This window comes from Aphelocoma coerulescens, chromosome 2, assembly GCF_041296385.1.
Source record: "Aphelocoma coerulescens isolate FSJ_1873_10779 chromosome 2, UR_Acoe_1.0, whole genome shotgun sequence".
Classification (NCBI taxonomy): Eukaryota; Metazoa; Chordata; class Aves; order Passeriformes; family Corvidae; genus Aphelocoma; species Aphelocoma coerulescens.
Window position 1 is genome coordinate 34,628,310 of NC_091015.1, and position 26,308 is coordinate 34,654,617.

The window sequence follows — 26,308 nt, forward strand, 5'->3', positions numbered from 1 at the left end:
ATGGGGGAAAAAAGGCAGGCAACAACAAAATACCTGACCAAATATGTAAATTAGTTTCTGTAAAAAGAATAATAGATTAGGGTTTTCCAGGCCAGAAAAAAAATGAGTAAGGAGGAGTATGATGGAAGGTCATCATACCACACATACAAAACTTGTAAAAGATGAGACTTCAGCCAACACGGGAACCAGAGGGCATTATACTGAACCAGCCATTTGAACACAACACAAGGCAAGGGGCTCTTTACACAACATCTGTCTCTGCAGGGTAGGTCTTCGATCACAGCCATGCACTGGGGATGGCCAGAATTTATATTGGTTCAAAAGGCAACTGGACAATTTTACAGGAGAACAAACCCTAAGTCCTGTGATGTCTCCACTGGTCACAATACTCAGAGAAACCACCACTGTAAATTTGCTTTATGCAGCTCCCTAGTTGCTACCATTGGACACCAACAAAGAAAGATGATGCACAGACAGTGCATTTTTGTCTGAAGAATAATGCAACCCTGAGGGACATTCACAGGTTAAGGGGAGTTGGAGAGTTTGCTCTGCTGGATTCAGACCAGTGCAGCACCTTTTTATGCCAGAAAGACTCTCTGTTCTGTGGTCTAAGGCAGCACAGATACTTCAAATGAGCTCTTCCAATGTAACACCTATGTAACTGCAGATTTTTTACTACAAAAATTCAAAATCATGAGTTACATAATTTTGTAACTGTTAGAGGTGCCAGAGTGCATTCAAGTACTGCCTATGCCCAAACATGCTTAATTAATAGAAATCACATGGAAATGCTTCACATATAATAACTGTATGACAGAATGTAAGCTTTACATTCACAGAGATTCACCTGGAGAAGGGGTGGAGGCAATTTTGAGATGCTCCAACATTTCTACAATTATGACTGCAGTATAGAGAGAAGATCAGATCTCAGTCCTTCAAAAAAATTTTGTACCCCCCTGTAGAAGTCTACATATACCAGGATTCACCTGGACAGTCCAAGCTTATTTTTCAGCATCCACCACAAATCTCCTCTTTTCAGTCAAGTCCCAGAGTGCTGTCTGCCAAGTGAAACATTTACGCATGGTATTTAGGTGGGGGCTGGAATATTAAACAGTGCTATTGTCTATGTGAAACCTGTAGGAAAATCTATATCTAACTAATTTTTTTCCTCTACTTTTTAGAGGGTAGTTTGCTAAAAATAAATATTGTTGAAATAGCTGTGCTTCTGGGTTAGTTATTTCATCAGAACAGGACCAACTACATGTACTCTAAATTCATATTTAAAAAGTTGTCCTGCTATTCAATTAACAGGATGTTCTAATTTTAGATGTCTCAAGAGAATGTGTTTTATTCCTTGCCTCTTTAACCTTTTTTGATGCAAATTTGACATATTTTCTTCCCTACTGTCAATACTATAGTAGTGCAAAGACATGGATCCAAACACCTCTTTGCAGCAGCAAAGTTTTGTTACATCCAAATTAGATTTCCCTGAGACATGAAAACTATTTGTGGCAAGTAATACAGTGCTCTGTACTAAATAACAACATTCTGAACAGCTGCCCTGAAGCAATAGAAATATACTTCCTTCTCCATTATTAAAAAGTAATTTAGTCCCCTCATAGGAAAAAAACCCCAAACACCACAGGTTGAAAGGTACAGCCCAACAGCAACAGAAAACCTCTGAAGTTTTTTTCTAAGGAATTACCAGGAATTAAGGCGGTATTTTCCTCATCCTTCCTGATTTTTACCCCTCTAGCATGGCCAAGTGGAGGCAGACAAAGTGTGTCATTTGGGGAGAGCAACGCCTCTGCAGAGTCCTTTCCACTTATCCAGCAGCTGGACACAGCCCTCATCAAAATTACATCCACAATCCAGCAAGTTCATCCAGTCAAAAACCAGACAACAAAGTCTTTAGCTTGAAGCCTCACAACAGTTTTCACAAACAGAGCACACAATGCAGACCCAGAATGTGAATCCAATTGCTTAAAATAAAACAATTACAACAAAATATAAAAAAGAAATAGTCACAGAAAATAAAATACATCAGCTTAATAAAAACTTCTATAAAATACAGCATGGAACTGATTCTCAAATACACGATGTGGACCACTTCTGTAATTCCAACCACTATTTACTGTAAAATGAAGGAAAGTCTGTCAAATTGAAGAAGATGAAAGCAAAAACACTCTTCAATTTTTCAGAACCGCACTCAAGAGTCATTATTGAAATTATGATCACATCACAACATAAAAATTCAGGCAAAGCAAAAAACCATTCCTGAGTCACCCCATTTTAAAACATTCAAGAGCTTTTGAGCTCACCGCTCCAGAAATTGAGGAGATATGTTAGTTTTCTGCAGGTTAACTAAGCTGTTTTAACAACAATTTTGAATTAAACAGATGCTAAGCATGTTTACACAAGATTTATTTCAAATTAAGAGAGGTTTACTTGAATTTAAGTTTGGGAAAATGCATTTTTAAGCTAAATAGATAGATGCTATGCTCAAAACGCAGGGAGTGTTTACACAGAGTTCTGCACAGAGTTCAGCTTCATCTAGGCATCCCCTTTCAGAAAAGCAGCATCTCTGCGTAGCCATACATCTTTCCCAGAAAACAGGTCATACATACTCCTGGCTTTTCCTTTCCAAAAATCTTCCCCCACTCTTCAAATACATAGCCCCCTACTCCTTACATGCTGCCAAGCAACTTCTCTATCTCCTGCTTGAGCAGAAATAAATCAACTTCAAAAGAATGTGTCCACACTTTATGCAGGATAGAACCTGGCCTCAGCAGCTTTGATCCAAAAAGCTGTAGCTTGCGTTCCCAAGAAAGGTTCAGGGGGAAATAAAGGGATACAGCCAGCAGCAGCATCCCAGCCGACACTACTGCTGGCTGCACGAGGCCTCTCCTCCTATTTTATCCAGTAGAAATGCAAACTACTTATGGTCAATATGTTTAACTTCAAACTGTATCAAAGGAGGGAGTTTTAATGCAGTGAGATATGTGACAGCTGAGAGCTGGAGTGCACACAGCCTCTCCTCCCAACTCATTCACACAGGGTCATTACAGGAATAAACTGTATGAAAGCAGCTCCACTTCTCAGAGCTTTCATCTCCTGGCTACTCTCAGATTATCCTGAGCAGAGAACACACCATAGCTCCTGAAGCTATTAATATGGATGGCTTCCTCACAGCCATTGTATTAATTTTTACAGCTTGGATCAGTATGCAAATTATTTCTAAAAGGGAACAAACATGAAATGACAATTTAAATGAAAGGAAGGCAATAAATACATAGCTTCTAGCCTTGTTAAAACACCTGCTTTTTTCTTTTAAGAAGCCTTTTAAATACATGCCTCAGCTTTCTGTTGGTAACAAGTTTCAGTATTAGTCCAACCCACAACGAGTGGTTTACTAGGCTGAAAGGAAAAAAGACCAAAAAACACTCGTTGACGCTAACAGGGACCTTGAAGCAAGGACATACAAAGAAAATATTCATGATCAGCAGACTCTTAAATTGAATACAGAATGACATTCATCTAGACAGCATTATTTCAGAGTTTGGGGATGGACTTTTACATTATGAAGCCCAAATGTAGTTGTAGTAGGGAGCATGCATCTGTCAGTCTGCAGACATGAGTCACCACCACCACAGTGTAATCCCTTCCCAATCTGCAAACAGGTGCATATTTTCATGCATGGACACACATCCTCTTTAGGGAAGAATTTGGTCCTGAAAACTTAGAACTCCTGAACTCTCCTCTCCTGAAATGACTAAAAGAGAGTTGATAAAAATCCAACAGTTCTTTGCATAGGTGCAAATAACTATATGTAGTCTGAAAACAAAGAGCCACATTTTACTAGTATGATCAAAGTCTATGAGTCGATAAAAATTATTGCAAAGATTTGTAGCAAGAAGCAGGCCAACCAAGATAAATGGCAAAACCAGAAATAACATGATCTTTCAGGTTTGAAAGGCCACATATAGCTCTAAAGCAGGCATAACCTGGATTTAGTGTTAAAAGTGCTGAGAATTGCTGAGTTATCGTAACTCAATTGTGTTAATCATGCTAGAGAACCTGAGAGCAAAGGATGGTTGCCACACATAGTACAGGGGGGAATGCCAGCAAGTGGGCAGCAATTAGTCAGCCCCTGCAAGAAACTGAGATGGGTAATTACTGCTTTTGAACACTGAAAGACCAGAGAGGTGATGTAAAGAAAATTGTAATATAGCATAAAGCTAACATGTCTACTATGCCCATGACTGTGTTCATCTGTAATTATACAGTCCACTTTAGCTCAGATAATGCAGGTAATTTGGAGCTCTTCTTGACTCCTCTAGGTACAGCGTCCTCATAGTGAAAAAATATAATTCAGATTTTAAATTTCTTTGCATCCCAGTGAAATTCTTCAAGGCCTGAGAAAGATTGTTATTGAATCTGTGTCCCCTCTGAGCAGGTGGAAGGAGTGAATAAGCTGGAATTAGGTAAAGGGACTTGAAAAGCTCAAATTCAGGTGCAGTAACAATATCTCCATTGAAAGCACTGAAAACAGTGAGCTGGCCTGCATGATCCCCTTAGCCACTGCAAAGGGAAGTGGGATGAACAGATGTACAAACTGCCAGGGAATGGCACTGACAGACGTTGCAAATCCTAGCTAGATGTGACACCAGCACTTTAAGAAAGATACCTTTAACAAAATCAACATGATTACCCAGTTCCTTTAATATTCAGTCCCCAGATGCTCTCACTGTCCTGAGTGCAAAGCCACTGTGTTCACGGGGCTAATGCAGGAGTAGAAGTCCTGTAAGTTGAGGATTTGTGTTTCATTTTCTATTTAACCTTTCAGCGTGAAATACAAAATGGCACCCACTAATAATCATTATTCATTTGTAACACAAAGTCTGTTGTACATAATCCCATGCATTGTTATTGCTATTCCTGGTTGGCATTTAATATATCAATAAGCATTCATTGTTTCCCTCAAAACAATGTAATTACATTTTGTCAAGATACAAACTCTGAAAGAGTACAAATTTATAAAAAAAACCCAAATCTTTTTGTGGTGCTCTTCAGACTTCACAGTGTGCTATTACAGACAAAACATTTGAAATCTAAGCAGGGTTCAAGGCAGAACCCTAAATCAGAGATGGTGGTATATTTGCCATTTTTTTGGTTAGAACAGTACCTTTTGTTTGCTGTTTTTTTTTTAATCCTATCTAATTCAATTTCATTATGTGAAGGAGAGAAATCAAACATAGCATCTTTTTAATCATTCAGAGCCTATGCAACATACAACTGAACAGCAAAGGCCTTATGAAGTAAAGCAGATGGACTACATTATGCATGTGCCCAAGCATTTTAGGAAAGTGTAAGAAGAATTCCTGGGCAGTGGTGACCATAGAAAAACTTGGTTCTCTTGTGTAAACAGTGTTTTCCCCAACAGCTGTATTCCCCTTCCTGTTTATTCTTCGCTTCTGCAGAATTCTCTTAGTTCAGTCACATCTGTATTTCATTTATTTTTAAAAAATATTCCTTTAGCTATCCTCCTAGACTTTTCAGATTATTAAGGCTGAGGGAATTTTCCAAATCTCATTTCTCTTTTCACAACCTACTCTGGTCATATTTTTTACACTTCATTTAGGTTCTGATTTCACAAAATGATCCTCATGGGTAACAGGCTTTGCCCACATAGACCAACTTGCAGGGTCTGAGTTTTCATGTGAGCAACAGAAACTGTCTAGGCAATCATCTTTTCTTTCCCATTTTCAGCATAATATTTCAGAAAATAGTGTTCAGTTGTTTCTAGATTTTTTTTTAAATCCAATATTAAATTTAATATTTACACATTTCTATAATTATTAGACATGAGAAAATTCTTGGAGCTTAATTTTTATCCCACCATGTTTGAGAGAGACTTTTTAATACTGGGACCAAACCCAATTATTAAGTAGAAGTTAAGACTATTCATTTAAATCACCAATTTTTTTTTAGAATAGTCACTGTACTCTGTGGAAACATTTTATATTCTGCTCTTTAAGTGAACAGAAATTTTTAGGATGTGTCTGATGTGTCTGCCTACCTTTTCGCAAAAAAAATACAAGTCTGAAAATGTACAAATAACCCAAATCTACCTTTTTGGATTTCAGCAAGGTTACATGAAACAAAGTTGTTAAAAAACTACATTGTATCTGTAGTCTAGCACTTAATTTTATTGTACTTTACAGCCATTTTTCTGACTCTCACCTCAAACTCCTCTTTCTTAAAAATAACTGAACAGATGATAAACCATTTCTCAAGGGCAAGCATTAATGTCTGGAAGCAACCATATTCTACAAGCAATACCTCTAAAGATGATGTAATCTGTTTCAATAAGTCTGTTTCTATTTTTAAGTGGCATACTCTTATGTTTTTAAAAGGGCATCTCCATCACACATTGTTGCTTTGCTTTTAACCCAGTAACAATCATCAGTGATATTTAATATACATGAAATGGCTTCAGAAAATAATTGATTTTTGTATCATTATGTACTCTGAGTCTTACAAATGGTACTTGAAATGGTAATTTAAAGTTATAAGACTATAAAATGCTTTTACTGTGAAGAACATTTTTGCTAAAGGTCATGTTTTCAAAAGAGGTTCATCTTTCCTAACTGCCTTAAAGTGCTTGAGCATTTTGTATGTGAAATATCTTGCAATGTTTTGGTTTTTCCACTTAATGTTACTAAATACAAGACTGGAGAACCTGGAAAGAATATTATAACAGAAACTCCTCAATGAAAACATGCTCAGCACTGGAACTCCATCTGCTTTTTCAAGGACAGAAAATAATGACAAAGCAATAACTACAATTTTGATTGAAGAGCACTTTTTAGTGTGCTTTGTTTTTCGCTACCCTGATTTCTAGGTAAATCATGAAATTTAGCATTTCCAACACCATATACTTCCATACTAAAACAAAAAAATGACTTCAAAACCCATAGTCTAGCTGCTATGCCCTACCACAATGAAACCAAACCTAGTCTTGATGGCACAGGCATGTCACAAGAAGTGATATGTGCAGGTGTTGCTTATCAACATATCGTAAGAGCAGGCTGTTATCTCTATCTCTGCTATCACATTGCTACACTAAGATGTGGATCTCAGAGTGCATTTTGACACCATCTTACTAATTTTAGGGCACACAGCTACCTTGCAGACAGCTCGCCTATCCTAGAGAGCAGAAGGAGGAATCCAAATCAGTGAAGAGAAGGGGTGGGGGCTTTTTTTTTAAACTAAGATTTTGAACCAAAAGTGATAAAAGTCATATCTATAAATGTGATAGGTTTTACTATCTCAGATTCCTAACAGGTATTACGAAAGCCACCATTCTTTTTTCACATTACAGTGCCATACATCTCATATCCAGTGTACGGTCTACTAAAGCAACTCAGATCTTTCTGACACCTCCAGAGCACAAACACCAACATGTGCCCTCTCACATGCAGGGGCCTGTATTATCATCACCTCAAGATAAATGTGCTTTAAGTTTTTCACATGAAGTTGAAATTTACTGGGGAAGTATCAACTAAAATGAAACAGAGATGACTACTGTTTGAAATTTTTTTTTTTAATTATTTTTGTTAATTTTTAAAACCTAAGGTTGGTCAACAGTGACTACCCTAGCTGGCTCTAAACATCCATCAGTTACACTGCTATTTGTAACTATGACAACTTAGAGTCTATTATTTACACGATTGTGACTGCCATGGCCAAAGACATTTTTCTTTAAGATGCTGGTGTACTTTGCTGCTTGGAAAATCAAAAGACTTTCCAGCTCAATGTCATCTGCAGATGCAAATAGCATTAGCACATTTTTTCTTGGTTGGCTTTTAATAATTGAACTAGAACATGACCAACAAACACCACCACAAATTTCTAAGAGGGTCACCCTCAAATGAATTATATTTATTAGATATAGAAGAACACTTGGAAAATATATTACAGACGCACAATTTTGTCCTGGCAGAAAGAGAGTTTAGTTGATCTCTAAGTTACTTTCCATCTTTAAATTCTATGATCCTCTGAAACTTTGTTTAGTGTTCCTTGGCCAATATTCTCAACTCTCACCTCCTGAGAGCTCTTATTTTTCTAGTAAAGTTAAATTTGCTTTTCCAGTAATCACTCATAGGGAAATGCAACAATCTAGATTTGCAATTTGTTTTCCATTAAATGAACAGTTTGACTAAAAAGGCAAAAATATAAAAAATCCCAACATGTAATGTTATTTATAAACCTGTGTTTTTACTTGCTCTTCAGTTTGCTAGCTTCTAAATGCCTACAGATTTCCTTTTCACTTTATTTTTACCAGAAACTAAAATTTACTTTCCAAGGATGGCAACTGCCAAGTCTGTTCTTATTTCAAAGATCAGCATCATATTTGTTTTTTCTCCTTTCCTAGGCTTTTTGCATTTTCTCAACTCTCCAAGAGTTTTCAAAAGTAACAGAGAATTAAAAAAAATTAAAACAATACTCCAGCACATTTCCACAGTGCCTTTAGGCTTGCTGGGGTGTTTGCAGCTGATGGACAGGGGAGTAGCAGATGGTGCTATAACATGGTACAGCACCTTCATCATCACACAAGCTAAAATGCCCTCGTGCCAGGCAGTGTAACAGGCAAAGGGACAGCAGGGGAACAGAGATGTAGGTCCTGAGTCTTCCTGAAAGGCTGCAGCAGAGGTATCTTATCTATACTTGCTGCAACCTTTACAATGAATACTTATACTTCAGTGTTTCCCTTCTGGCCTTTTATTTAACAGATTTACCCATATCTTCATTATTTCCCGGCTGTCCACACAAGTTCTAACTTTTAAGAAATAAAAGATATGCAAGGAAAGCTTTCACAGATCAGCTACTCCCTATATTGGTACATTTATAACAACAACAGTTTAAGTTATCGTTATGTCATTATGAGTTCTTCTTGTTGAACTTTCCTTCTTCTCTTGTCAGATTTATCTTTAAATGCTGTTTAAGGGCATTTATTTTGTTTCAAGTATATAAAGGGCTACAACTAAAAAGAACTGGAGATAAACTGTATCCAAACAACTCAGCTGCAAGCTTGCAAGTTTCTCAACAGCTGCATGCAAAGCAACAGGTGACTAAGGTGACTGGGCACTAAGATGCAGTGCAGCCTGTCACAGGGAGCCCAGCACAGCCACTGGGTATTTACAAAGATATTCCAGCTTTGGTTCAAGCCTCAGAATGAAGGGGACGCAGAGGAGTACAAGAACGATGGAAGCGAAAAACAAATATAGAAAGCATTAACCTGCTTTATCAGTGTAGCATGATAAACAACCTATCATGCCACAGATGTAATTTTCTTATAGTTAGCCTAAAGGTCAGCATGACAATTTTTTTCAGCTCTCACTTTTTACTTGTTAGGGATGGCACTGAAATGTACAGAAGATGAGAAAGTGTATATTGAATTGTATATGCATCTGAGATAGCACAGGCAAGTAGAATTAAAGAGCAGTCCCTCCTGTGCTCCTGTGGGCGGCACATGGAAGGCTGCTGCCTGGCATCATAGCTTACCACTACACACTGTGGCATTCCTGCTCAGAAAATGCATGGAAAAGCTTAACCTTTTCAGAGCTGGAAGAAGGACACCAGCACTGGGATCATTTGGTCTACACTTTTACAACATCACAGCACAGTTCATGTTATAGTGTACAGTCTCCAGACGGATAAAAGAGACTAGATTTAAGAACCTTAAAAACGTGATCAGTGTGGAGAATTTGGTAAACGGATATTAGCTCATTAAAATTCTTCTAAATATCACAGCACTGTTTAGATGCTCTCAAGGAACACTTCAAACTCTGAACTTGAGATGGAAGACCTCTGTAACCAGAACAGCACTGGACTGTTCCTAAAAACTGCTAATAGGAAAAAAAAAAAGAAGTTACATAGCATTTGTAGAACTCTGCAGGGAAAAGTAAATACCTATTTCCTTAGTTTGACTCAAGTAGCTACAATTACATAGATATCTTCAAACAACAATGTAAAAAGGCTGCTCTGCAGTGTTCTGAGACACTCTGAAAGGGGTAGTGTTGCTAGGTCTTGCATACTTAGACTGACGCCTTAAGAACAGCATTAGAAAATTCTTTCAAGTACCTCATTGTTTTGAAAGAGAGCTACAAAAATGTCAATGTTTTAACTCAGATTTTATCAGCTCTGAAAATACTGACTCAACTATTGATCTTTTAGCCTGAGCTATTCTGAGGGAAGGTATGAAAACCCATCTGGATTGATTTAACTTTGGTCTCCAAAAACAAGTACCATATCTGTATACATAATGATACATTAAGGATTACATTATAAAAGGCTACAGACTTGAAAAACAGTCCTTTAACTAAATGATATAAATACTGCTGATGCACTAGGTGCATTAAAGATTGTTAAACCAGCACTGTTTACTTGGAAAAAAAACCCCTGTTTACTAAAGTAATATTTGGATTTTTACAATCTGAAGTCTAAAGAAAACTTTCTTTCAAGTGCTCTGACGAGATCAGCTTCAATAACTACTTGGTGGTGTATCACTCAATATGCAGCTCCAGCTCAAAACACTTCTCTCTGGCAATGGCATATTTAAGAATCAAAAACCTTACACAAATAATTATAACATCTTTCTCAACACAAAACTAGCACGACTTCTTAAATTGTTGTTACAGAACCAAAATAAGTCCTAAAACCTCAGCATTACACTGCCACACTATGGCACAATTAAGATCTGCAAGCAAAAATAGAAAAAAAAAAGACAATAAAAACTTGTCTACTTTAATTATTTAGGACTACAGTATCCACCACTAATTTTTGTAATGCACTAAAAAAAACTTAGATCTTGCTCAGCAACAGCTATCTAGGAACATTATGCTCGAGGATTTTATTTCAGTATTTTTTTTCCAGATTCAAAAAGGAAAAGTGTACTTTCTTCAAGTATTAAATCTTCAAAGACTAGTTTGATATGCCTGTTGCACAGATGGGATATGTAGGGAAGTGGATACCAGGGGCATTTCTTTACTTTGTTGGCTACAAAAAGTAGAGCTTTTTGTTCTCTGCATTACAATGTGAACTGAAAGGTTTTCAGTTGACAGCCAGTTGGAGAAATGTTCAAAAGACTTTCAAGTTTGTTTTTTTTAACTATTTGAGGTCATGCTACAGAATTTTAGAATCTACTTTTATTTTTTTAGATAAGTTTATATAAGTTAGAATGTAACTTATTTCAGGCCTAGAAATATTTAAAATACTTAGTATTTCTACATTTTTGCTACTAAATTTTGTAAGAACTTAAAAAAAAACCCCAAACAACTTTTTTTTTGCTGACCTTGAAGCACAGCAACCCAAGATGGCTGAAATTTCACATCTAAGTTTTTACCTACAGCAGCTCACTGTACAAAACACGTTATTTTAATTACTTTTCCATTTATGTAATTTATGCTTTCCATAGCATTTGTTTTGCAAGAAAGCTATAAATCAGTCTTCTATGACCATTACCAGTATTGCTTTATTCATTCTAACATTCCATTTTTAAGTGTTTTCCTAATAAATCAAATATTATACATAAGCCATCAGCTGAGGCCAAGACCATACCAATTATTTTACCTGCAAGAACTTGCCATTACAAACATTTGCCATAGGGCATAATAAAATATATGTCTGGTGCCACAAGACTTACAGGAATACCCTGTACTGAGGCATTAAGTAAAGATGAGACGACCAGCTGGGGTACTATTTGTTCCATCCCTTTCTTAATTACTATTGCCACCACTTTGGTTTACAAAAAATGGCATAGTTAGATGCATGCCAGTCCTTTCCTTTAGGATAGTTTATTCAAGCTTTTAACATCCCCAATTATATATCTTTTATCTTCCAACCCTTTCAGTTACAGACTGCTTAAGCCATCAATCAACAGGGTTTTCTCTTTTATACATTACCCATCTCTAAGCCATATGCATATATACATGTACACTTTAATACAATTTCTGTTATTAGACCCCTGCTTGCAATTATGACACAATTTCTGTAAATTTTTTTACTGCCTTTACTCAAAGCATGTGCCACTAGGTTATACCTATGATCCTAAGTCTTATAGCCAGCATGTATGAACAGCCAACTGTGAACATTACAGGCTTTTAACAAACTCTACTCTAGGGTCTCAATGGAAAATATGAAGGTCTCATGAGCATTCCTGAACTGTCACAGGATCAGCCCAAATAAATGCTATACTCTCATCTGGTGGGAAAACTGCAGACTACCACTTAGGACTTGTGATTTTGCAAGTCTTTTGGGAGGGGAGGAGTTTAGCAAACTTGAGTGACACTGAACCAAGATTATTTATGCAGAGTACCTCCTTAGCAGTTTTAGTGTTTAGCAAAACTGCATAAGGAACCTAAAAATAAATTCCAGATTTGCAACTCCTCCCCAAAATCCAACAATAGCGAATTTTGCAAATGTTGGTCTTTAACTTCCCTCAAAACTTAGCAACAGATAGTAGGGCACTTCTGTTATTCTTTTTTTAGTTGTAAAAATCAATGTTCCCTTCCCCCTCTGACAGCAGACATCTTCTTCCATTAGTCATTCAGGCACCACCACTAAGTATTCAAAATTAGACAATCTTCTTCAAAAATAGGTATTATCTAAATTATAAAAATGTATGCTGAAGTTGAATATACTACTAAAAAATGCCTTTCCTTACAGCCCACACAGAACAGATTAGTTAGGATAAATGGCATCCCTACTGCTTCTCAGTTATGCCCTCCTTGGAAGAATCAAACCCATGCTTCATTGTCATTCATTAGGCAACCCCTTCTAGAAAACTAGAGGAAACTTCATACCTTCCTGAACTTTTCCATCTGCTTATAAAGATCTGGATCCAGCTCTTGAGACACATCTTTCATCCAGAGTAGAGCTCCTCTGTATTCAGTCCGATACTGTTCCATTCTGTTCACTGTCAGCCACGTGTCTGAGATGGCCCTGTATCTGAAAGTCTCCACTTCTTGATATAATCTACTGAGAGGAGTACGGAGTGCTAATCTGGGGGGAAGGCACGAGGGAAAGAGAAGAAGGAGAGGAATATGTTAAACATATATCCAACTCCTGACAGTTCACTAGCACTCAAAAAAACACACACAGCCAACACAGTTCACTTAAGTGATAGTGTATGTCCAGACAATTTTTCAACATGGTTGGAGGTACACATGAAACAGAGTAATTTTGCATGAATATTGTGTTTGCAACTGTTCTGTTCAAATAGCGACTTTTCAATTACACATGAGTGGAAAAGAAACCTCTTCTACTGAACCTACGTATTTTATTCTGACAAGCCACTTGTATGTTATTACCATTCCTCTTCACAAGTTTCATTTAACAACTATAAAAATATACCCAAGGTATTTATTACTGGAAAACTATCACAGATGTATCAGGATTGTTATGCTAAACATCACAAAAAGCACTTCCATTAAGTGGAAGTCATCTTCCAGATATCTGAGTTTTTTCCCTTTTTTTTTTTTTTTTTTTTTTTTTTTTTTTTCGGAATTGCAACAATTCCTTTGAAGGACATTTACCTTTTGAAAGGATTTAGATGTTTTCCTAGATGCTTCTTCTGGCAACCACACTTTGGAAAGGCAGCAGGGGACACTGTCGTCCTCACTATGCCATCACTTAAGCTACTAATGGGATCTCAAAACTAGACAGGATTACTCCTTTTGCTTTGCTTCCTCCTGCTGCTTCTGCTTTCCTCCTGGTTTCTAGCAGCACCTCACTGGAGGGTTCAATCAGTTCCACACCAGCACAGTTAGTTTAATGTGGTAGGAAGTCCCTTGGCATAAGAGAATTCCTAATTTCAGCTCCAGTAACCCAAGAAAGGTCTTCTTGATCTCCAGCTATGGAGCTAGCTATGAGCATGAAACATAAATAAAAGCAGTCCCAACTTCAACAAGAGTTTGAGGATAGCTCAAGAGAAGAAACACAAATGGTTTTATTTTTATGTGAACTTATTGTAAAAGATGCCTTAAAAATGCATTGAGCAAGAGCTATAATAATATGTGAATTTATTGTGACTTGTTCTTTTCCACTACATTTTTTCTCATTCCACAGATTCTTACCTGGATATCCAAAAGAAAATTTAGTTTATGTAGATATGCACTGAAATTTCTATTAACAGTTAAGCTTCATAAAGAAGCAAGTCATCAGCACTTTTGCTCAAACGTGTTTTACATGTGTCCTAAAGATCCCAGTCATGGCTGTTACTGGAGGTGCTAATGACCAAACTCTAGCCCAAAGTAAACATAGGAAATTCTCAGTGCTCTGTATGCTGTGCTTTATTTTGAGCCAAACAACTGCATTGTTAAGCTAAAGCCAGAAAATATCACAGCAGTTAAAAGCATACTCCCCCCCCCCCAAACCCATAAAATGTAATGGAATAGAACTTTGTTTTGTCAGTGATAGTGAACTTCATGTTTTCATAGTCCTAATGCTGTTAAAAAGAGCATCACAATACTTATAATGCTATCAGGTACTCCTACTTTTAAACTCCTAGAGCAAACACTGGGTGAGTGAGACATCAAGGGCTCTGGTTAACAGCAGGTGTTAGTAAGCATGTCCCCCTGGATTCCTTACCTTTTACTAGCTCCTACACAAGCTGCATGAGCTCTGTAGAGATCTAGGATCTTCTCTTAGAGGGACTTTAGTGTAAAGTTCAAACAGGAGATGGCATTCACACTTCTCCTTTCTCCTCTGTCTAGTCAAGGTATGAGACTCAATGGCTCAGAAAAAAGTATTCCCTTACTCATTTCCTCCCTTGCAGGACCCAGATACCTCCACAGTGAGCCTGCTGTGGCATTTCTCTGCAGAGTAACAACTGCCACCAAGCAGGAGAGGGACCTGACATCAGCTCCTTTACAACCCTACTGCTGGAGAGGCCATGGAGATGCTCCAGTACAGCTTTAGAACTACTGAGCTGAACAGGCACAGGCAGGGGATCTGAGATACAGACACAGCAGGTCTGACAAAAAGCAGTATCAGGCAAAATTCAAGAAGCCACTAATATTGCCAATGCTACAGAAGATTCTGTCAATAATTCTCCTATCAATTGGTTCCTGAAATATTTCAAATGGACAAATGAATTATGCCAATGGTGAATCAACTACCACTATCACAAGTACTTTGTAAATCAGACAGCAATGTACCTTTGCTGAGAAGAAAAGCAGAGGGCCTTTCCTGTAGCTTGCATCATTTTTCCTGCTCTTGTTTTATCCTGAGAACCCTGTGATCGAAGAAATTTTCCCAATTCATTTTCTTCCTGAGACAGAACTAACAAAAAATAAATGAGTTGTCAAATATGTTATTTAATTGTCTCCTAACAGCTTTAAAACTGGCCTAACATCAAACAGCTTAAGTCACTCGAAGTCCAAGCAGCAAAGCAAAAATAAATAATTTCACAGCATTCCCGCATTTAGTAAATAGAAGATCTGGTTCATTTGAGACATTTGCTGATACACTTAACAAGAATCACAAAATTCCATCAGCACCAAAAGAGAACAGGAAAAATGTGCTATTTCTTTCTTAAAAAAAAAAAATATAGGTTGGTTATATTACAAAAACGGCTGTCTTGATTGCAGTATCTTTCAGTGTTGGGTTTTTTGGGATGTCTGGTTTGGTAGGCTGGTTTTTAATTCTTTTTTACCACTTGGACTGCCTCAGCTATCTTTGGCAGCATACTTTTATTGAAGCTAATTCCAAGTTGTACTAACCAAAATTCATTCACTTGCTTTTTTCTTGTTCACCATTTTTCATGCTTGACTACATAAAATTTCACATGAAAAATACAGTACTTCATTTTAAAGAACATTTACTTTCAAATTACTTGGCAAGATTACTTGGCAACTTTACCATTCTATACAATTCAAACAATGTATTTCAACTATGTGAAATACATCTACCTCAAAGTAACTGATCATTTTTTAAAAAAGAAGATGAAGTGATTTTACACTGATTTGTTGAATACTTCTAAACTGGGACCCTAGATCTAGAAGAACCTTACAAAAACATTTCATGATGCCCTTATCTCTTTGTCTTCTAAAGTGGCTATCTCCTATAGTACCAATTTCAACCCACTATCGAGAGGGAGAATGGCCTAAACCAACGAAAGAACATCTCTTGAATCCTCTTGGCATTTTTCAAAATGTTGACAGTCAACTCCAATGCAGACTCAGCAGACTTTGGTAGAAGATGCGCATCTGCATCTGATGCAAATCTTTGCATCACAGATTTCACCTGCTACTTCTTGAACTCTATACACTACTATTCTGTATTTCATTTTACCTCCTGATTCTGAAACATTCTCTCTGACTTTCTTTGGATAAAGAAAAATGAAAGGCTTAACAAAATATGGGTAACATTCAACAAAAGACAGTAAATTGGAAGATGACTTCAGAGCTGGAGTCTCTTCTTCAGGCCAGAAATCAAATAATAGTGACTGCAGAGAACCTTTAGAGGACATTTAATACAACTTGCTGTTTGAAACTTCCCAAATTCGGTCCCCCTCATCTCTAACTAATGACTGTCACTAATTACTGAACGCTTGTTACAATCAAGTCAGCATTATCAAATTCACAATAATAGCGTGCATTACTTAATTATAAAACAGTAGTAAGCCAAAAATTCTTCATCAGCAATCCTGATTAACAAAAAAGACAAAACACTAAAACAGTTTAGAAAGGAGTTATGATTTCTAGACAACGTATTTCTGAATTTACAAAAGCCAACCAAGTAAGGGGAAAAAAAAACTAAAGAAGTTAAAGAATGCTTTCTCCAGCCATTATTGCTATCACTGCATTATATCAACATATAAAACTTCAGAACTGGGAAATCTTCAAAAAAATAAGCAAATCTGCATTCAGCTGCCTGTAAGGAACATTATCTTTACATTTGAATAGTATGAAATTACTAATTCCCCACTTTCATTTTTACCTTTTCACTTGTTAAATGATTCCATAATGCAGACCTTCTTATCATTTTAACTACTGTGTTTGAGCATACTTACAACAAATCCTTTTTTGATACAGTTCAATTGCTTTCAGCAACTCCATACATGTTCTCTGAATAGAGTGGAACAGCTGATATATAAACAAAATACACAAAAGTTTGTCAAGTGTATGCAAGAAACACTGAGGAATAAAATATAAGAAAGAATTTTTTGTAGAAATTATTAGAGATCATTATTCTCTTCTTGAACAATGAGCAATATTTCTAGTATTTTTCTTATCAATGGTGCTCTTATTTCAATTAAGTCATTCACTGAAACTACAGACTGATCAACCATAAATTTACAGAAAGAAAATAAAGAAAAAATAACTTTGGAAACAGATCTATAATAAACAGTTGATAGTTAACCAAACTACTTCTGTTGGGGAGGGTTTTTAGGTAATATCTTTGTATAGACATGAAGATGTACAAATCTGTTTCTAAAAACCTCACGGTAGAGCAGATTTATCAAAATATCTATCAACCAATCATTCTCATGTGTGGAAATAAGCATACTGAATTTTTCATAGACACTGTGAAGTCTAGTGGAACAAACTTGCATAGGTACAGCCAACACAGAAAGCTGTTGATTTAAACAAAGTTTTATTGGCATAAGCAAATTTCTAAAGCAGCAGCTTCCAAAGGAAGCAGAGGTAAAAGAAAAAAGTCAGTCACAACTACATTTGATGATTGTTTCTAGGCAATAGAAAAATTACTACTCTTTCTGTCTGGCCATCTACAACCTCCAGCCTGCAACTTAAACCTAAACTCTACCATATCAGGCATTAGACAGCTAGAAGTAAAATGGACCACTGGCACAGTAAGTGCCTTCTTTCAGTGCTGCTTGACTGCAAATGTTCACAGATCTTGTCTTTTAAACACGGAGTATGACTTGCAGGTGAGGAGTTGTCCAAAACATGCTTATTTCACTGGTACGAACACAGGTTTCCCTATTTCCTATCTCACCTGAGCTAACAAAGCATCCTTCCTGATGACTCTGCAACACAGTAGACATGGTAAAAACTCAGGTATTTATTTAAAAATACTGTTCCATACTTCCAGCTTGTTTTACATGAATACTCTTGATTTATAACCCACTGTGAAGACTACATAGGTGATAAAGTATCACTGTTCTTGTGTTCGTTGTAATACAGCTTCCTGTATTTCAGCTAAAACCTAAATAAACTGAGAATCCTAAGTCAATATTGTTTTTAAGAAACTGCAAGAAAGCCAGTAAGGCAAAACATTTACCCTCACATAAGAAAACAACACAAACAAAACTTACATGCACATTAACTGGGTTATTACACTTCTGTAGTACATCCTCAATTTTTTGCTTTGTCTCAAAGACATTTGAGGTCTTCAATTTGTAGAACCTTTAACTATTTTTTTTTTCCTCAGTGGGGTTGAGGATACTGACAGTAGGACTGTATTTGTCACACAGCAGATTCCTTCTCTTGGTTTTATTTTACAGACTTTCAGAAGCTTCTTTGGCCATGTCAGAACCCACTAATCTGCTCGAAACCTCCACAGCAGAGTGCACTGTGCACCTTGCTCCTTGGCATATTGCATGTTTTTCTGGTATATGTGGTATTTTACACTTGTATAAAGAATGTCATTTGTACACTCTATAAAATATATACTATTAAAAACAAAACCTCAACTACCTTAAACTGACATAGGCAAAGGATAAAGATGATCTCCTGATCCCCCCACTAACAAAAGGAGAAAATCTGTCCCTAAAACATTAAAATAAATATGAAATATGTTAAGTTCCAAATAAAGTTAGAGGGACATGGGGTTTTGTGTTACAAAATTCCAACACATTCCCTGAATTTACATAGGTACTTCTGTCAGAATTTGGAAGAGATATTACATGGAAAGGAAAACACCTTAAAAATTGACAAAGAGAGAACACCCATTATGTAAACATTACAAACCTCTAGTTTTGCATCCAGATCTGCATCTGAAGCCACAACATGTTCATCTTCCTTTTTTCCTGTAACTTTTATAAGGGTTTGTTTTGTTTTCCAGTATTTCTGTTGCATTTTATTGACCACAGATTTTTCTTGGCTTTGAGCATATTGATCATAAAATTCTCTTGGATAGTTGCTAGAATATTAACAAACAAAATTAAAAACTTCAATTGGATGCTTTAAAAATAAGTCTAACACACTCAATTAATACATTTCCATTAAGAATATTGCATTTGCATGCCATATATTCTAACATGAGGTTCCTCATTGTGCATGAATAAAAAAGCAATTAAATTAGTACTATATTTCCCACCCTACTCTGAAAAATACACTGACTTCAATTTGAATGTCTTAACCATGCAGTACTGCCTAATAAACAGCTGCAAAGAATTCTTCCCAATGCATTATGAAATTATTTATAGCCCATGGAATTCACTTTTTATTTTGTATAATTAATAGGAGAGTTTCAAGCGAACTAGCAGAGTTTAAGCAGGTAGCAATTTTCATGACATTTCAGCACTGTTGGGATTTCACGAATCTCATTTTATGAATAGGATTAGACTACTTCTTGCCCTCCTTTTTTTGTAATTGAATAAAAAAAGCATTAGAAGAACACTCATCTCTTTTGAGCATGCCATGTAAAAGACTGATATCTCACATGTCTCTTTATACAATTGACTACATGACAACTGCAGGTATGTAGGGTATGTAACTTCTTTAAAGGATTAGTTTTCCCTGACAAATAATTCTGCATTCCTGAAGCAGACCTAATAAAAAGTGCAATATATAAATTCCATACTCCACAATATTTAAACCATACCAACACAGTTGAATAGAAAATACAGCTTTACAATGAAATCTTGTGTTAAGATCTGGTTTAAACCCATAAAAGCAAAGAAAGCTAAGTCTCTGTGCATAAACTGGAAAGAGCTTAGAAGGTTCAAAATATTCCCAGAAATGAGATTAAAACCAAATGAGATTAAATGTTGATGCCAAAAAATGGATGTATTTTATTTAATAGTAGAGAGGGGAAGGGAAGGGAAGGGAAGGGAAGGGAAGGGAAGGGAAGGGAAGGGAAGGGAAGGGAAGGGAAGGGAAGGGAAATAGAGAAAGAAGTGTGCATGGGGGGTTGGGGGGACAGGGAGAGGTGACAGGGATTAGGTGGAAGCATATCACCCATCCAAGGGTCCCAACAACATCTCATTGCTCCCCTCCACCTATTCTTCTGGTGGTGAGGGTCCCCTGTCACCACCACAGCCACGCCACCAGACCAGATGCCAAAGAGTACAGAATCCCGTGGATTAATACTCACTTTGGGCCAGGTAGGAATGCCCATGTGTCTCATCTTGCAGGGGCCAGCTTGACACTGTCCCTTGCAACACTGAGGGTTTGTTGCATCATCTCTGGTGCTCTGGTGCAGGGTCTGCAGACCCCTTTGAGGGGGGCCCCTGTGATGGGCCATGTCACCCCCTTCTGCTGTGGATAAGCCCCACCCCCCTGCCATGAGGACCCCTCAGCTGGGCTCCTCTGCACAGTGGAGGATGGGCAGCCACTGCCCCTCTGACCACAAGCATTTTCAAGATACCCAAAGCCTCTCCTCCCTCCACCCTTTGGCACAAGGGTCTGTGCCACCCTGGCAGCTGATAGCCCTGGGGCTGTGGTCTCGACTATGGAGGCATTAAGCTTGTGCTCCGTGAATGTCCCCAGCCCTGAGCTGTCACTTTATCTTATCTTCATCAGCGAGCAGTGTCAGGCCTCAGTCAGGGCCCCATTCAGGGTGCAGTAATCTTCTCTGCAGCTTTTGTAATACAGTTTTAGAAGTCCTTTAAGAAAATGTTTAAGTCATAAACTGTAATATTTCAGTCTCTGACACCTTGGTGTCTTTCAGGAAGTGTTATTCCATTATTAATTTGTACAGAAGTACATGCATCTTCCCTATGTCCATATATAAAAAGCTGCAGTACTTTTTAGAAGTACGTGGTTGCTAAAAATTGCTATATTGAGTACTCCATGAAACTTAAATAGGTCGAGTTTATTTTGAAAAGATACCTTCCACCTGTGGAGTGACAAACTGTGGTTCATTAGTGAGATATTGACCCCTAGCTCTGTTCACAACACACATACTGCTCAGAGATGCTACCCCAAGAGATCTTCAGACCCAACATTAACATCAGGTGATGTACTGAGACACTTGTTCCTCCACATGGCAGGGGGGTTAGAACCAGATCACCTGTAAGGTCCCTTCCAATCCAGGTCATTCAATCATTCTATGATCCTCTGATTATATGTATCTATATCTATATATTTGCTGTGAAGTAATACAGCCATTCTGAAAAAACAAGCAATTGGTACACATGTTCCCCAAAAGGGTAGCACATCTACCCTACACAGTTACTAGTGACACAGTTTAACCTGAAAAGGAAATTTTTTTCATGGGGGTATATTACTTGCTTTAGTTACTTTTAATCAGCAAGTTAGGTGACAGTGCCTTAATCACCAAAGAGATGGTAGGAAATTGAACTGGAAGTGAGCAAGGACATAATTTAAAAAAAGCACTTATACACAGCATTTCTTACCTTCTTCATCTAACTTGAAAAGCAAAGATATTTACCCATTTAATTCTACACAAACACTAGTTCCAAGAGTTTAATTTATGAATTAAAATTAAAATAAAGGTCTTTTGGTGCTACAGCAGAAAATAAAAAAACGTACAAAACATACCACGTTTTATTTGGAATTCTGTACAAACAAGCCGTTACACACACTGACAACACACAACCTATCAAGTTAGGTGAAGACTATATTGACCAGATACATGCTGCACCTTGAAAATACAAACTTTACAGCCTCTAATAAAAAAAAAAATCCTCCTGCATGATAAGAAAACAGAATATGAGACTTTAATAAAAAAAGTGTTGCATTATGAATAATTTTTAAAAACCCATCAAACTTCCCACAAGGTATTATAAGGGCCCTAGCTGCCTGGCTAGTTGTGTGCTTTCACTTCTGCTACAGCTGTGCAAGTAACTGACACCTCATTTCAGTAGACAAGTGAAGAAAACACCATAATTCATCTGATGTTAACCAGCCTTGAGAGCTACCTCAACTGAGGTCACCAGAAATTCTGGGGGCATAGTGCAAGGAATAAAAATGAGCTAATATAAGGTCACAAAAAGATTTTTAAAAGTGCTGGGATTAATATAGATTCCTGAATTACGAGACTGATAAACCAGCTGAACAAATCCACATACAAAACACTGTTAGCTCTTTAGAACAAACAAAAAAAAAATTACCAAGATACTTACTACTTATGACCTTCCATGATTCTTGTTTTCTTCAGACACCTAAATAAGAAATTATCAGTTAATGCAAGTATCTTTAATTTTTAAATTAAACACTAGAAATTCTGTATCTTTTCTCTCAGAAAATTACTATGCTGCAGCATCTACTTTACCATGTTATAAAAGGAAACTTTTCAATCTGTGAGCCAAATGCCCTCCTTGTGTAACACAAAATTATTGCAAAAATCCATTACAAATGGATATAAGTGCTGCTATCAGTGATGCCAACCCTTCTGTGTTAGCAAGTTTTTCAAGCAAAAGAAAATTTACCAGTCATAAATTCAGTGACTTCTGAGGAGGCATGCCAAAATTGTCCATGCTGGGTATCACTCTCAGTCAAGTTTTTTTTCCTCCAAGTTTTAGTCACAACAAAATTCAGTTACTTTTTATCTTTTTTTTTTGCCTATACTGCAGTGATCTATTTTTTAAAAACACTAGTTACATCACGTCTTGAGTCACAGATGTGAAATTTAATGATCAGACGGTTTTTCTATGAGGGACACCCCAGTTCCTAAGGATAGAATATGATTTGTATGCATTAGGACTTCAGATTTTATAAATTACTATCCCCAGTTTGGATACTCAAGTCTCCCAGGATACTTTGAGCTGGCCATATGGCATACACATCACTTCCCACCAGTACCTAAGCACACTCCTCCCAGGCCAAATTTAACAGCCAAGCCAGAGGCTTCTCCTCTGCTGCTTTCAGAGAGGACTGTTTTTCAGCATACGGTTAACATGGGAACGGAGGCACTGCAGCAGGGTCTGGATGAGACCAAAATTAAACTGGTGAGATGGATGGTGCTGCTCGGGAATGGCCTTTGACAAGAAGAGGCACAGAATAAACATACCAACAGGCACCACTAAGGTATGAAGCTAACTAAGAAAAGAGTAATGGAAAAAGCAGCTAGGGAGGTAATGGTGCTGAAACTAAACTTTGGCACTAATCCAAGTGAGAAAGAAAAGGAGCTACAAAGGGGAGCCATGATGGTGGAAACGTACCTAGCACAGTACTGCATACAGACAGTGTGGTTAGCACTGGAGAGGCAAAAGGACTGGAACAGATTGCAGGAACCCAAACAAGGGAATGCAAACAACCTGAATGCTTCCTGCAAGCGTGAAGCACATGCACTTCCATTTGGAGCTGAATGGAGCCAAATCCCAGATTTCTGAGTCTAACCTCTCTGCTGTCAGTACCTGTGAAACTTCCTGGCAAAGTTCCATGACATACTGCAAGATTATATCAGAGCAGGAATTTTGCCTGAATTGCAATTTTTGTGAAATGCTCTTAACCACTGCAGGAGAGATCATGAGAAAATTCCTAACTCTGCCTTCAGACCAGAGCTTAAATGTAAGGGTCAACAGCTAAAGAAAGAGGAAGAAATAATTGTTTCAGATTGTTGTTTGTGTTACAGAACCATTGAGTCAGACAAGATACAGAATGGACTGCTTTGCTCTTGTTTCTAGAGCCATAGGCACAGGCGCTATGAACTCATTTTCTAAAACCTTTTTATTCTTGACTTCACTGTTTTCACACTGGTCCTCCTTAAGTCAACTGTGGGGGTGTGTGAGTGAGATAAGACCAGAGGATTGAGCTTGTATACACATCCATGACTCAGTTATTCAGCAGCACACTTGGCTTGACAGGAAGTAAAGAACAGTCTATCTAGGTGGAATAACATGTATATTACTTGGAACAAAGTATAAGTGACCAATACGGGGAAAAGGTGTAAGGCACTGACCTTACTCACTGTACACGTCCACCTGCTTCTCCTGGAAACCAATGTCCCTACAAAAAAATAAATAGGGTCATGGTGAAACAGTTCTCATTTGCAAGTATAGCTCATGCTCTTTCTTCCTAAACATCTGACCTTACCTTTAGACTCTCAGATCTTCTTAGTTACACTCTTCCAGGTCCTACATAGCATCCATATGCCCTGAAAATATTCTTTGTGGGAATTTTTATGTTCAAAGTGGACAATATTTTCATGGTATGAAAATGAGGGCATGTATTCTCTGTTCTGCTGTGTGACAGGATGGCATTTGAGGTGTTTGAGGCTACAAGACCTGCTGTGATGGTGTCCTATGGTCAACCAGGGTGGAAGGAAACAGAAATGGAGTCTTACCTATGCTGCCTGCTGGAAATGGCCCCTGGCATGGGATATCACCCAAAACATGCCAGGAGGGAAAAAAGTCCCTGAGCGCTCTAGGTAGTATAGATAAAAACATGCCAGGGTGATTGCTATAATTAAGCAGTGGGAACAAGCAGCAGCCCAGGACACAAGCTCAGTCCTTGGGCCCACTTATTACTAGGATGGAGCTAACTTTTGGTCCTAAATGAGAATTCAGTTTGCAAAGACAGCTTAGTGAGCACTAGCATTGAGTGAACAGAAGTGTAGTTGCTGAAAAATAATGTGCAGTATAAATTGTCTCTGCAGTAATTTAACAGGGCCCTGATTTACATGTGTTGTTACTGTCTGTTCCAAGTCCACGAACCAAAGAGGGTTAAGATACTGGTTCAGCTCTAACAAAGGACATTATTAAAAGCATATGGCTTAGCTGAAAGCAGTGAGATTTTTTTAAAAGAAATACCAAAATCTAAGTCTAGTCTCAAAAAGTGAGAGATACTAATAAAAGTGGACTGGAAATAGCCCAGGGACATATCTAAGAATTAAAAGGAACATTTCACAGCCATGTAATGAAGAATCCCTACAGTCACAAAATGCTGGCCTGAGGCTGCAGAGAGAGACCAAGAATGAGCACATAACCTCTCACTACTTTAGGTTTTGAACTGTGTTATGCTTTCGAAGAACACGACAAATGTCCCGAACAGAACTAACAAGCCAGTTGGTCTTTGCCAAAGCTGACTACAATAGAAGCACAACACTAACTTGAACCCAACACTCTCCCAAAAAGATGCAGTCAAATTTAAAATTCACTTATGTTATCATATAGTTTTAGATATAAAAACAAGCTTAATTTGCCACAACAAGTTGATGTAAGGGACTTTTTTGTTTGTTTTCTTCCCAGTGTATTAAAACAAACAAACAAAAAGTTTCAATAAATAGCATTATACTGACGATGATTAACAAAAGAAAAAAAAAAATCACTACTCTATAGAAAAGCATTTGTATTGAGAAGTTTCCAAGATCTTTGACAATAAAGAGTAACCCAACACTTGCGATCTCCACGACAGACTTTATTTTGACAAACAAAAGGGAGGGATACTCTAGATGAGGGCGTGGGTGTCGGAAGCAAGCATAGCTGGTTTTATCATGCCAGAGAAAGCAGTGCCACACTACAGATGACTGTACACAAACCCACATTTAGTACTGCATAGTGATGGATCTGAGGCTTCCTGAAGAAGTCCACTCATGGCTCCAGTAATTCTGCAAGTGCTTCTCAGTGTTTTGAGAGAGATTAATGCTACCTCACTTTAAGCATTAAACCTGAGCTGGCCCTATTCATAACAAGTCTGCTTGGAACACAAGGGACCACAGCACTGTAAGACCCATTCCAGTACAGAACCAGGTGGGGTCACAAGCCCTACCAAAACCTTGAAAACCCCTAACAGGTTTTTTTGAGGAGCCACCAAGAAGCCTCAGCACCACTTTCCACAAACCATCCAGTCTGCAGACTGATGCCAGAGAAGACAGGCACAGCCTGGACACTGAAATACATCAAAACTGTTTCTAGACTCAGCCTGGCTTCAGGAGTAATGGAGCTGAATTCAGGCAGCGCTCTGCCACAGGTAACAAGAAACGCTGAAACCAAAATGGTCCTGCAAACAGCCAACTATGGTAGAATTCCTCTGGGTGGTAGACTAATCACCCACAAATTATTTCCACAGGAAGCCAAAATACCTGAAATGCACACAGAACTTCATGTTATTTCTCCCATACTCATCATCCTACAGAGAAATTTTATTACCTA

The 26,308-nt window shown here is 37.6% G+C and overlaps 1 protein-coding gene across 4 annotated transcripts in view; it reads right to left on the reverse strand.

Annotated features, from left to right (window-relative positions):
- The window catches only part of LOC138106432 (islet cell autoantigen 1-like), a 68,868-nt gene that overhangs the window by 34,784 nt on the left and 7,776 nt on the right, over positions 1–26,308 (reverse strand). For all 4 annotated transcript variants that reach the window (XM_069007022.1, XM_069007021.1, XM_069007020.1 and 1 more), the window contains exons 2-7: positions 24,118–24,164; positions 22,340–22,378; positions 18,999–19,170; positions 17,078–17,150; positions 15,222–15,345; positions 12,867–13,065 (exon numbers count right to left, since the gene is read on the reverse strand). In XM_069007022.1, coding sequence (XP_068863123.1) covers positions 12,867–13,065; positions 15,222–15,345; positions 17,078–17,150; positions 18,999–19,170; positions 22,340–22,356 — 585 coding nt within the window. In that variant the 5' untranslated portion in view covers positions 22,357–22,378; positions 24,118–24,164. The remainder of the gene's footprint in view (positions 1–12,866; positions 13,066–15,221; positions 15,346–17,077; positions 17,151–18,998; positions 19,171–22,339; positions 22,379–24,117; positions 24,165–26,308) is intronic.